This window comes from Xenopus tropicalis, chromosome 9 (assembly GCF_000004195.4).
Source record: "Xenopus tropicalis strain Nigerian chromosome 9, UCB_Xtro_10.0, whole genome shotgun sequence".
In the NCBI taxonomy this organism is placed as follows: Eukaryota; Metazoa; Chordata; class Amphibia; order Anura; family Pipidae; genus Xenopus; species Xenopus tropicalis.
The window spans coordinates 8,920,345-8,933,138 of record NC_030685.2 but is presented as its reverse complement, the minus strand read 5'-3'; the positions used below and the strand labels follow the sequence as shown (position 1 = coordinate 8,933,138).

Genomic DNA, 12,794 nt, shown 5'->3' with positions numbered 1-12,794 from the left:
ATGTACCCCCTACTGTAAATGATAAGGATATTAGCAGTCACTGAGGGGTTCTGTGCCCATATAAAGGCACAAGGCTGCAGGCTGAGTTATACAGGGAACTCTGAGTATCACTATGTTTTATAAGGGATAATAAATAAACATATCAATAACCCCCAGTTTTAGTGCCTGGGACTCCAGGAATAAGGAATCTGTTACAGGAAAGCGCTCTCTGCACTGCGGCACTGACTAGAAAACCAGTTTCGGTTTCATTGAAATCACTGGCTTAACTCTCAGCCCAGTCATCTCCCTGGGGAATAGGAGGAAGGTTTGAGCAACGGACAGCATGATGGGATGTAGTCATATAAAAACGGCAGGTTAAGCAAAGGGAGCCCAGTCGTACATCTCCGGAGTGGATCGAGCGGCTCGGTTCTGCTGTGGATTATATTAGGTAATCTGCATGGGCAGCCAAGAAAGTAGGGGGATTATTTAAGAAAAACAAGGATTTCTGGGCAGTTTAATTGCCCTTTACTCATGGACGTTACTACTGCTTTCCTGCAATTTATCTTAATCTCAAACCAAGGTTGGTGGACTGCAACCCCCAGTATTTGAGGATTAAATCATACTGGGAGTTGTAGTTTAAGAACAAGTGGGGGCACCTACACAGAGGCTGCCGACATGACCCTCTGGGGTCCCTCCAGGGCGGTGCCCCCCAGCTGCAGGGTGTGTCAGGGTGGGGTACAATGGAACTGGGAGAGAGCAGGGTGGTACCATGAGAAGGTGCTTGTGTATTTGGCACAGAATGGTCTCAAATGCAGAAGGAATGTATTGTATTGTATGTTCTGCCATGAATGTCCAGTTTAATCTGCGTTCTGTACTGGTAGAGGAAGAGGAGACCCGGATAACTTAACTCCTGCGCTGCCGTGCTGCAGAACCCACCACGTTGGAGTACAGGTAATTGCATGTTTGTAAAATACGGGTGTGGGATCTGTTATCTGGAAACCTGAAATCCAGGAAGCTCCTGGATAATAAAACAGTACCTGTACTTGATCCCAACTAAGATATAATTACCCCTTATTGGGGGCAGAACAGCCCTATTGGGTTTATTTCATGGTTAAATGATTCCCTTTTCTCTGTAATAATAAAACAGTACCTGTACTTGATCCCAACTAAGATATAATTACCCCTTATTGGGGGCAGAACAGCCCTATTGGGTTTATTTAATGGTTAAATGATTCCCTTTTCTCTGTAATAATAAAACAGTACCTGTACTTGATCCCAACTAAGATATAATTACCCCTTATTGGGGCAGAACAGCCCTATTGGGTTTATGTCATGGTTAAATGATTCCCTTTTCTCTGTAATAATAAAACAGTACCTGTACTTGATCCCAACTAAGATATAATTACCCCTTATTGGGGGCAGAACAGCCCTATTGGGTTTATTTCATGGTTAAATGATTCCCTTTTCTCTGTAATAATAAAACAGTACCTGTACTTGATCCCAACTAAGATATAATTACCCCTTATTGGGGCAGAACAGCCCTATTGGGTTTATTTAATGGTTAAATGATTCCCTTTTCTCTGTAATAATAAAACAGTACCTGTACTTGATCCCAACTAAGATATAATTACCCCTTATTGGGGGCAGAACAGCCCTATTGGGTTTATTTCATGGTTAAATGATTCCCTTTTCTCTGTAATAATAAAACAGTACCTGTACTTGATCCCAACTAAGATATAATTACCCCTTATTGGGGGCAGAACAGCCCTATTGGGTTTATTTAATGGTTAAATGATTCCCTTTTCTCTGTAATAATAAAACAGTACCTGTACTTGATCCCAACTAAGATATAATTACCCTTATTGGGGCAGAACAGCCCTATTGGGTTTATTTAATGGTTAAATGATTCCCTTTTCTCTGTAATAATAAAACAGTACCTGTACTTGATCCCAACTAAGATATAATTACCCCTTATTGGGGGCAGAACAGCCCTATTGGGTTTACTTCATGGTTAAATGATTCCCTTTTCTCTGTAATAATAAAACAGTACCTGTACTTGATCCCAACTAAGATATAATTACCCCTTATTGGGGCAGAACAGCCCTATTGGGTTTATTTAATGGTTAAATGATTCCCTTTTCTCTGTAATAATAAAACAGTACCTGTACTTGATCCCAACTAAGATATAATTACCCCTTATTGGGGGCAGAACAGCCCTATTGGGTTTATTTCATGGTTAAATGATTCCCTTTTCTCTGTAATAATAAAACAGTATTTTTTGCGAAAAAGGGAAAGGTTATTAAATCAAAAGCCAACATAAGGCATTTACATTACCGCTTTATGACCACATATTCAGCCACAGGTACAGGTACAGGTACAGGTACAGGTACAGGTATGCCCACCATAGAGCAGTGTATGTAGGGGAAACAAAGCCCTGGGACAGTTAAATGATAAGAGGACTTGTCTTTAGAAATATAATAATTTATGTTTTGGGGTTTTTTTTTCAGGAAATTACTATTTCCTATTAGTTCGAAACAGGAACCACAGTGATTTCTACAAGAATAAATACTTCTGTTTTGTCTCCTAATCAACACATACAGAAATCAGATAAACACCAGTGTATAACAAGGCACGGTAAGAGTCACATTTACCCTTTAATACAAATTACCTATTTAACCGATTATGATTTTCACGCAAGTCCAGTTGCTTTAGATTTACTTATACTAGATATACCTACTTAACATTCTACTGAGTTATTTTCATTAGATAAAGAGATAGATATATAGATAGATAGATAGATAGATAAATAGATAGATGATAGATAGATAGATAGATAGATAGATAAATAGATAATAGATAGATAGATAGATCAATAATAGATAGATGATAGACAGACAGACAGACAGATAAATAGATAGATAGATAGATAGATATAGATATATACAGTAGATAGATAGATCAATAAAAGATAGATGATAGATATAGATAGATAGATAGATAGATGATAGATAGATAAATAGATAGGTGATAGATAGATAGATAGATAGATAGATAGATAGATAATAGATAGATAGATAGATAGATAGATAGATACATAGATAGATCAATAATAGATAGATGATAGAGAGACAGACAGACAGATAGATAGATAGATAGATAGATAGATAATAGATAGATAGATAGATAGATGATAGATAGATAGATAGATAGATAGATCAATAATAGATAGATGATAGAGAGACAGACAGACAGACAGATAGATAGATAGATAGATAGATAGATCAATAATAGATAGATAGATAGATAGATGATAGATAGATCAATAATAGATAGATGATAGACAGACAGACAGACAGACAGATAGATAGATAGATAGATCAATAATACATAGATAGATAGATAGATAGATGATAGATAGATCAATAATAGATAGATGATAGACAGACAGACAGACAGATAAATAGATAGATAGATAGATAGATAGATCAATAATAAATAGATAGATAGATATAGAAATATACAGTAGATAGATAGATCAATAAAAGATAGATGATAGATATAGATAGATAGATAGATAGATAGATAGATGATAGATAGATAGATATAGATAGATAGATAGATAGATGATAGATAGATAGATAGATAGATATAGATAGATAGATAGATAGATAGATAGATAGATGATAGATAGATAGATAGATAGATGATAGATAGATAGATAGATAGATAGATAGATATGAGAATCTATGACAACTTCATTCAAATTCATTTGTAAGCTCTCACTATCCTCTCTGTAGGTTATGATGAGCTTTTGGGCATTGATTACTGATAATAATAGCTGGAGAGCTGCTGGTTGACAACTGTAACCTAATGGTAATGTATAGGGAATATTGTGTTTGTAATTGTAGGTTGTGCCGAGGTCACCACCAAGAAGGTAGAACTCCGGCGGGAGGAGGCCGTAAGTCACCATGCAGCCACTGGTTGAACTGGTTTCCAAAGTGGACACAGGAAGATGTGTGTGCATTGAAATAGCCAACAAGACCAGTTCTATCACCTTATCTTCTCCAAGGTAAACTATAGATACATTTATAAATATAAATCAAGTTAACCAACCAAGTTAAAATCCTTCAAAACTATATATAGATTATATAGAATATAAAGTGCAATGTCTAGTGCAGAATGAGACAGGTGAGGATGGTAGATGAAGATGAATTTGGGAGTGGGCCAGGGCACTGGAGGGTCTGGTTGCAGGGGGCCTAATTTGCACACAAAGGACAGAGGGTGCTAGTCTGGAGGGACCCATGGCACCCGACTCGAGTATAAGCCGAGGGTGACTTTTTCAGCACATTTTGGGTGCTGAAAAACTAGGCTTATACTCGAGTATATACAATACCTGGTTTGGGGGCACTGAGAGCAACATCCAAGGGGTCTACCTGGTCTACCATGACCTAGAGATGATAGTCAATTACCAACCATTAAGTCGTCTCTACCTGTAGAATGACCCCAGTAAACGATAAGAAGAGAAATAGGGGAAAGTAGTGACAGACTGGGCGAGCACAATATACAGGTAGAAATAAAAATAGGTGGATGTATGGACTAGTCAAACAAGGATGTTGCAGAAGAGCTTCATCATATATTTTTGTTACAATTAAATATATTCTTTATGAATTCCAATAAAAACTTCTGGCAGGCTATCTAGTCTAGTTTTGCAAAGATTGTACTTCTTGTACAGGGAAATGCAGACCTGATAATAACAGATCCTTATGGTGGAAAACCCTTTGAGTACTATTAACGTGAGGGTAGAGATGGGGGCATTGTACTTATTACTGTGAAAGTTCCATCATGTTTATTGTTATTGCAGCTCCTACTGTAAAAGCGGCTTTGTGTATTGCCCGCCCCCTCCCACCATCTCTCCTGGTAACGTGGACCACTGTATGTTTGTGAAAACGCCATCGACGGCCTGTGGCAGCGTGGGAGTCCTCACCTATCACTACTCTGAAACCCACACCATCGCAATCCTCTTTTCTAACCCTTTTGATTACAACATACACAGCATATATTTCGGTGCGCTGATCACCGATGAAGTCCGTAAGGCCGACCAGGCTCTTTACAACGAGATGTACCACTATGACGGCCAAAGTGATCATCAGAAACTAATTGAGGTCACTAGAAACGGGGAGTCCTTGGGCGTTCATCTTGGCCACGTGAAAGTTTTAGCCACAATGTCCAATGACAAAAAGGCTATCTTGAGAGTAGAGATTTTAGAGACAGGGGCATAGGCTACTGAGAGCCGTCATTCCAACCCAATGGACCATTGACTGATTTAGTAATATAGGTGCTAAAATACTCTAGTACAGTTACCCACCACTCAGGTCATTTTCTACTTTGTAACATAGGATCTAATTGGTTACAAGTAGTAACTGCAATGGAGTAACTTAACATCTATGTAAGATGGGGGCTAATTTGCCAATTATTTATTGTGTCGTTATACTGGATATCACTTGGCTATCATATTCATAAATGCCATCACAACTGCTTACACTGCCTTTCAAATAAAGTATTAACATGTGCAAATGCTGAGTAGCTTTTGACTTCGTTTCAGGTCCATGTCATAGGTCCTGTAGCAGTTCGCCATATTGTTCTTTGGTTTCTGTGGCTCCCAGTGGCATAACTAGATGTTACTGGGCCCCACAGCCCCAATATATTGGTAAGTTGAATTTTTCTACTATGATATATTGAAATTGCTCATTAATTAGGGGCTCACTGGGCCCTCTACACTCCTGGCCCCCCTTGCAACCACACTCAACTCATGGTGCTCACCACACAAAGAGCAATGTGTAGGGTAGACTTTGGCCATTTGGAAAATATGCTAGTAATTAATATCTATACCTGTATATATAGACATGGACTGAGCGCCAACCTGAATGTGCTCCCCTTATGACAGCTACATAGTTTTATTTTTATTTTTATTTGAACTTATAGCTTCTTAAATAAAAAGGAAAGGTCCTCTATCAAAATAAACACATTATTTTCTTCTTTTGTGTACACATTTTCTTCTGTGTCAGACTTCCTGCTCTCAGAAAAATCCTTCAGGGCACGAGCGGGAGTCTGCTCAGTTTGCTTCTCTCTCCCCCTCCCTTCTCCTGCTCCCCCTCCCATCTCTGTGTAATCTGAGCTTCCAGCAGCCAGAGCTGCAGCACGGAAGCTACTGAGACTGAGCTAAAATGGCAGCTGTATCTTAACACAGGGAGCTTATAGGGTTGATTACTCAGGTATGGTAAAGCTTTCTGCAGAATAAATATAGTTTTATAGCTTGCACTATTGTGGCTAAAACAGTACCTGTACTTGATCCCAACTAAGATATAATTACCATTTATTGGGGGCAGAACAGCCCTATTGGGTTTATTTAATGGTTAAATGATTGCCTTTTCGGTGTAATAATAAAACAGTACCTGTACTTGATCCCAACTAAGATATAATTACCATTTATTGGGGGCAGAACAGCCCTATTGGGTTTATTTAATGATTAAATGATTGCCTTTTCAGTGTAATAATAAAACAGTACCTGTACTTGATCCCAACTAAGATATAATTACCCCTTATTGGGGCAGAACAGCCCTATTGGGTTTATTTCATGGTTAAATGATTCCCTTTTCTCTGTAATAATAAAACAGTACCTGAACTTGATCCTAACTAAGATATAATTACCCCTTATTGGGGGCAGAACAGCCCTATTGGGTTTATTTAATGGTTAAATGATTCCCTTTTCTCTGTAATAATAAAACAGTACCTGTACTTGATCCCAACTAAGATATAATTACCCCTTATTGGGGGCAGAACAGCCCTATTGGGTTTATTTCATGGTTAAATGATTCCCTTTTCTCTGTAATAATAAAACAGTACCTGTACTTGATCCCAACTAAGATATAATTACCCCTTATTGGGGGCAGAACAGCCCTATTGGGTTTATTTCATGGTTAAATGATTCCCTTTTCTCTGTAATAATAAAACAGTACCTGTACTTGATCCCAACTAAGATATAATTACCCCTTATTGGGGCAGAACAGCCCTATTGGGTTTATTTCATGGTTAAATGATTCCCTTTTCTCTGTAATAATAAAACAGTACCTGTACTTGATCCCAACTAAGATATAATTACCCCTTATTGGGGGCAGAACAGCCCTATTGGGTTTATTTAATGGTTAAATAATTCCCTTTTCTCTGTAATAATAAAACAGTACCTGTACTTGATGGTAACTAAGCTCCACAAATCTATATTGGTGGCAACACAATCCTGTTGGGTTTATTGTAGGGTTAAAGCTAACATATAGGATCTTGTAGGCAGTTATGAATAATATACGGTGCTGGTTTCCCTTTGGGCTAAACATTAACCCTATCTGTAACAATGACCCCTTTATTGGAGCTCCCTATAGATCCTCTCAGATTCCTGTCTGTTTTTTAATTGATGGCTGGACATGTCCTAGAAGTCCAACAGTGCAGTTTGCCCCCCTGCACAGCCTGGGAAAGGAAGCAGAAGGAAGTGGAAAAAATGGGCGGGAATAGTGGGTTTTTTAAAGCTCATTCCTTCTATATTTAGATGAGTAGAATTCATTGGCACGATATTGTTTTTCACACAATATGCCCCCTCTGGATAACAGGTCCCATACCTGTACTTAAACTAGGCATCATTAATATACCATCGTACCATGCATTTACTGACTGTCGGCCAGGACATGTAGTGATTTTTCCCTTTCAATTTTCTCAGGGAGTGTCGCTCTGGCGGGAGTACCGGGGAGAGGCCTCAGGGAGTGTCGCTCTGGTGGGAGTACCGGGGAGAGGCCTCAGGGAGTGTTGCTCTGGCGGGAGTACCGGGGAGAGGCCTAAGAGAGGGTCTTCTGGCGGGAGTACTGGGGGGAGCTCCCAAAGAGGGTCTTCTGGCGGGAGTACCGGGGAGAGGCCTCAGGGAGTGTCGCTCTGGCGGGAGTACCGGGGAGAGGCCTCAGGGAGTGTCGCTCTGGGGGGAGTACCGGGGAGAGGCCTCAGGGAGTGTCGCTCTGGCGGGAGTACCGGGGAGAGGCCTCAGGGAGTGTCGCTCTGGTGGGAGTACCGGGGTGAGCCCTAAGAGAGGGTCTTCTGGCGGGAGTACTGGGGGACTCCCAGAGGAAGTAAGAGGATAATACCTGAATTGCATGTTATACTCCTGGATGTCCTGTGTGCATCAAATAAACAAGTTGTTTGGTTATTCAGCACATGCAGTCTCCTGGTCTATTCCTTCCAGAGTGGATCCTCAACAGCCACCCCAAGGGGGGCAAGGTACTGGGAGTTGCAGGGAGTCCCTGTCCAAGGAGGACAGTATAGAGTTTCCCAGGGAGGGGTGTTACAGTTCAACCTGTCCCTACCCTGGGTGGAGGCACTACAGCAATATTATACTTACCCCCCATAGTAAGAGGGGACACTAAAGTGGGCTACATTACTTTGAAACCCAGTTATCCCTGGAATTTGTGAATTAGTGTATTAGCAACATCTGCTATCAGGGTTATTGACAGAAAACTCAATCTTTTGGTCTTTGCAGAAATCTATCCTGTTGTGGTTCTAACCTACAAGACCCACGGGAATATGAGACAGGTAAAGGAACGGTTTGAAGACATGGGGGTGGAGCGAGTCTTTGTTCTGGAAAATTTCACCCCAGAAGATCACATCAAAACCAGAGGGAGGCACGAGGAGGTGCTGAAGTTCTTCTGCGATATCATCAAAGATATAGAGTTCCGCTTGGAGAGAATGGGGGATCCAGAGGGAAAAAGGACAGAGCGGAAGAAAAAGATGCTCAACTACATCCATTACAGGGAAATGCAGAAGAGAGAGGAGCAACTGGAACGGCAGAAAATGGTGAAAGAGAAGAAAAAAAGAAGCGATAAGGAAGGCTGCCCTATGTCTTAAACTTCTACATACGTTCCCACCACGTTGGACCAATTCAGTTTGCCTGAGAAATGAAACGTTTTTGAAATACATTTTTGTATTCTTCTTTTTATATAACTTCTACAATTGATTAAACCTTACAATTCTATAGAGGTAAAACCTCACGATCATGTCATGACCCGGATGAATGAAAATCTTGATAGACACTTTGCAGGTCTTCTTTAAGAACTTCCTTGGCCAGTTGGACATGTGAATCCATAAAGTTGGATGTACAATGTGAGCTCTAAAAGATAGGATCAGGGAACATATTAATTAAATGTATTTTACTCGATAGTTATGTAATTATGGATTATTTGTATACTACGACTAACCCTGTGATATGTATTTTTCATAAACTCTTGACTGAATTCTAGTCCTACTAGACATGGTTATATATATATATATATATATATATATGCAAGTGATTCTTTTTCCAGTTGGAGCCTATGATTAAGTGCTGGGTAAGCATGAAATGCATTAGGCTATATACATGGGGTATAAGTAGTTTTTAATGGACTGCAATAAATAAAATTTTTTAAGTAAAGTATTAGCACAGAATTATATTTAATGGTAGTTTTCCTTTTTGGCCACTAAAGGATATTTTGCACTGATGTATGACACGGATTTACAGAATATATCATAATATATATGTTATGCTTTTTCCATGGACTGGGCTTTATTAATTATGAGGTACAATGTGCCACAGCATCCTCCAAATTCTTACTTCATTGGTTGTGGGGTGGTTTTCAATCCGATCAACCAAGGGTCTTTCTCAAATGTGGTTCTTTCCAACACTGGGCAAGTGCGGAGGTCAGATGTTCACTATGTGGTGATGTAGGGCACACTAGAAAGGAATGTGATGATGTGTAACATAGTAACATAGTAAGTTAGGTTGAAAAAAGACATACGTCCATCAAGTTCAACCATAATGCCTATATATAACCTGCCTAACTGCTAGTTGATCCAGAGGAAGGCAAAAAAGCCCATCTGAAGCCTCTCTAATTTGCCCCAGAGGGGATAAAATTCCTTCCTGACTCAAAGATGGCAATCGGATCGGTCCCAGGGGCAACTTGTACTAAGAGCTATCTCCCATAACCCTGTATTCCCTCACTTGCTAAGAATCCATCCAGCCCCTATATAAAGCTATATAATGTATCAGCCAGTACGACTGATTCGGGGAGGGAATCCCACAACCTCACAGCTCTCACTGTTACAAATCCTTTCCGAATGTTTAAACGGAACCTCCCTTCTTCTAAACGGAGTGGGTGCCCTTGTGTCCATTGGAAGGCCCTACTGGTAAATAAAACATTAGAAAGGTTATTATATGATCCCCTTATATATTTATACATAGTTATCATGTCACCTCTTAAGCGCCTCTTCCCCAGTGTAAACAGACCCAACTTGGCCAGTCTTTCCCCATAACTGAGACTTTCCATACCCTTTACCAGCTTAGTTGCCCTTCTCTGGACCCTCTCTAACTCAATAATGTCCCGTTTGAGCACTGGAGACCAAAACTGAACAGCATATTCTAGATGGGGCCTTACCAGCGCTCTGTAAAGGGGAAGAATAACACTTTCTTAACACTTTCACTTGTGTGAAAGCTATGGCCACTTGCACAGGGCTTGTCCGGAGGCTCTTCATAACATAAAAGATAGATGTCCGCAGTTGGAGGAAGAGATGGCAAAGGATATGTTGGAATAGATAAGGGAGGAGATAAATAATTTCCAGTCTGCTTCTCAACCTTTGCTCATTCCCTCTTTCCAACCTCAAGATACAGCAAAAGACTCATTTCCCCTACTCTTTGTCTCAGGTAGAAAATAGAGAGTCAGCAGTGTTTATAACAGGGGTCCCCTTCATCCAGCCCTTGGAAAGGCAGCCTCTTCCCCAGCACTAAAAACCACATACACAGTTAAGAAAGGAAAACTGTAAACCAGCAGATAAGGCAAATTTGCCAGAAAGGCCAAGTAAAGGTGCCCAAACACGGGCCAATTTCAGATCATTTAGACCGATTCGCCAGCTTATCCGTGTATGGGCACCACTGACAAGCCTCCCCAACTGACATCCTCAGATTCTTCAGATTCCAGAAAAAATCCACCTGCAAACTCCATCTTGTCACCACAGACCATCACCTGCTGCAATGTTGTTTAGTAACTAGTGATGAGCGCATCTGTCCCATTTCGCTTCGCCAATAAATTCGCGAATCTTTCAAAAGATTCGCGAAACAGCAAAGACGAAAATACGGCGAAAATATTGTGCGAAAAAAAATTGTCGCCTGCGACTAATCTTGCGACAATTTTGCCTGCGCGACTATTCCTTTGATGCCCCCGACTATTCTTGTGACAATTTTGCCTGCGCGACTATTCCTTTGACGCCTGCGACTATTCTTGCAACAATTTTGCCTGCGCGACTATTCCTTTGATGCCCGCGACTATTCTTGTGACAATTTTGCCTGCGCGACTATTCCTTTGATGCCCGCGACTATTCTTGCGACAATTTTGCCTGCGTGACTATTCCTTTGACTCCTGCGACTATTCTTGTGACAATTTTGCCTGCGCGACTATTCCTTTGATGCCCGCGACTATTCTTGTGACAATTTTGCCTGCGCGACTATTCCTTTGATGCCCGCGACTATTCTTGCGACAATTTTGCCTGCGTGACTATTCCTTTGACTCCTGCGACTATTCTTGCGACAATTTTGCCTACGCGACTATTCCTTTGATGCCCACGACTATTCTTGCAACAATTTTTGGACACGCGACTATTCTTGGGACAATTTTGGATGCTCGACAATTCTATTGACGCCCGCGACTATTCTTGCGACAATTTTTGGACGCACGACTATTCTTGCGACAATTTTTGGAGTTCAGGATTTGGATGGTTCCCAGGTTCCCTGCTGCCTGCCCCTGAAGCTGGTAGCCCAAGCATACAATGACTCGGTTGTCATCTCTCGCCATGAAGAGGATAAAAAGTTGAGTAATGTTGATGTGGATCGGAAGTTACTCAGAGGCTTCAGGCTCTCGGGTAAATGCTGATAAGTTGGAAGCTTTCTGGACCTTGGATGGTGAGCTGGACCTTTTTCCCCCGATTTCCTTTCTTATAGGGAAGGGGGGGGTCTTTATGGACAGAGGTTGGACATTGGAATCTGACTATCCTATGGAGGGAGGATTGGGTGGATTTGATGTGGATCAGGGTTTTTGTAATCTATTTAAATAAAAATTCCTACCTGATACCTATTGTAAGCAGCAGTCCTGCCCTATCTACCTATCTATCTATCTACAGTATCTATCTATCTATCTATCTATCTATCTATCTATCTATCTATCTATCTACAGTATGTATCTATCTATCTATCTATCTATCTACAGTATCTATCTATCTATCTATCTATCTATCTATCATCTATCTATCTATCTATCTATCCATCCATTATCTATCTATCTATCTATCTATCTATCCATCCATCCATCATCTATCTATCTATCTATCTATCTACAGTATCTATCTATCTATCTATCTATCTATCTACAGTATCTATCTATCTATCTATCTATCTATCTATCTATCTATCTATCTATCTATCTATCATCTATCTATCTATCTATCTATCTATCCATCCATTATCTATCTATCTATCTATCCATCCATCCATCATCTATCTATCTATCTATCTATCTATCTATCTATCATCTATCTATCTATCTATCTATCTATCCATCCATCCATCTATCTATCTATCTATCTATCTATCTATCTATCTATCTATCTATCATCTATCTATCTATCTATCTATCCATCCATCTATCTATCTATCTATCATCTATCTATCTATCTATCTATCTATCTATCTATCTATCTATCAT

The 12,794-nt window shown here is 40.1% G+C and overlaps 1 protein-coding gene across 2 annotated transcripts; it reads left to right on the top strand.

Annotated features, from left to right (window-relative positions):
* The first annotated feature begins 274 nt into the window (after positions 1-274).
* Positions 275-5,553, top strand: LOC116407762 (DELTA-thalatoxin-Avl1a-like). 2 transcript variants are annotated; one of them, XM_031893746.1, is made up of 5 exons: positions 275-427; positions 861-930; positions 2,580-2,613; positions 3,888-4,048; positions 4,841-5,553. In XM_031893746.1, the coding sequence occupies exons 4-5, from the start codon at positions 3,948-3,950 to the stop codon at positions 5,256-5,258; spliced, it is 519 nt and encodes a 172-aa protein (XP_031749606.1). In that variant the 5' UTR covers positions 275-427; positions 861-930; positions 2,580-2,613; positions 3,888-3,947; the 3' UTR covers positions 5,259-5,553. The 2 variants fall into 2 exon arrangements, with proteins under 2 accessions (XP_031749606.1, XP_031749607.1); XM_031893747.1 differs by lacking the exons at positions 275-427; positions 861-930 and having other exon boundaries at positions 2,529-2,613.
* The last annotated feature ends 7,241 nt before the right edge of the window (positions 5,554-12,794 follow it).

Bases quoted from the DNA above. Each gene is read 5' to 3' on its own strand.
- LOC116407762 (XM_031893746.1), top strand. From the start codon at position 3,948: ATGCAGCCACTGGTTGAACTGGTTTCCAAAGTGGACACAGGAAGATGT. The intron at 4,049-4,840 runs GTAAACTATAGA...TTGTTATTGCAG, and splicing joins ATCACCTTATCTTCTCCAAG to CTCCTACTGTAAAAGCGGCT.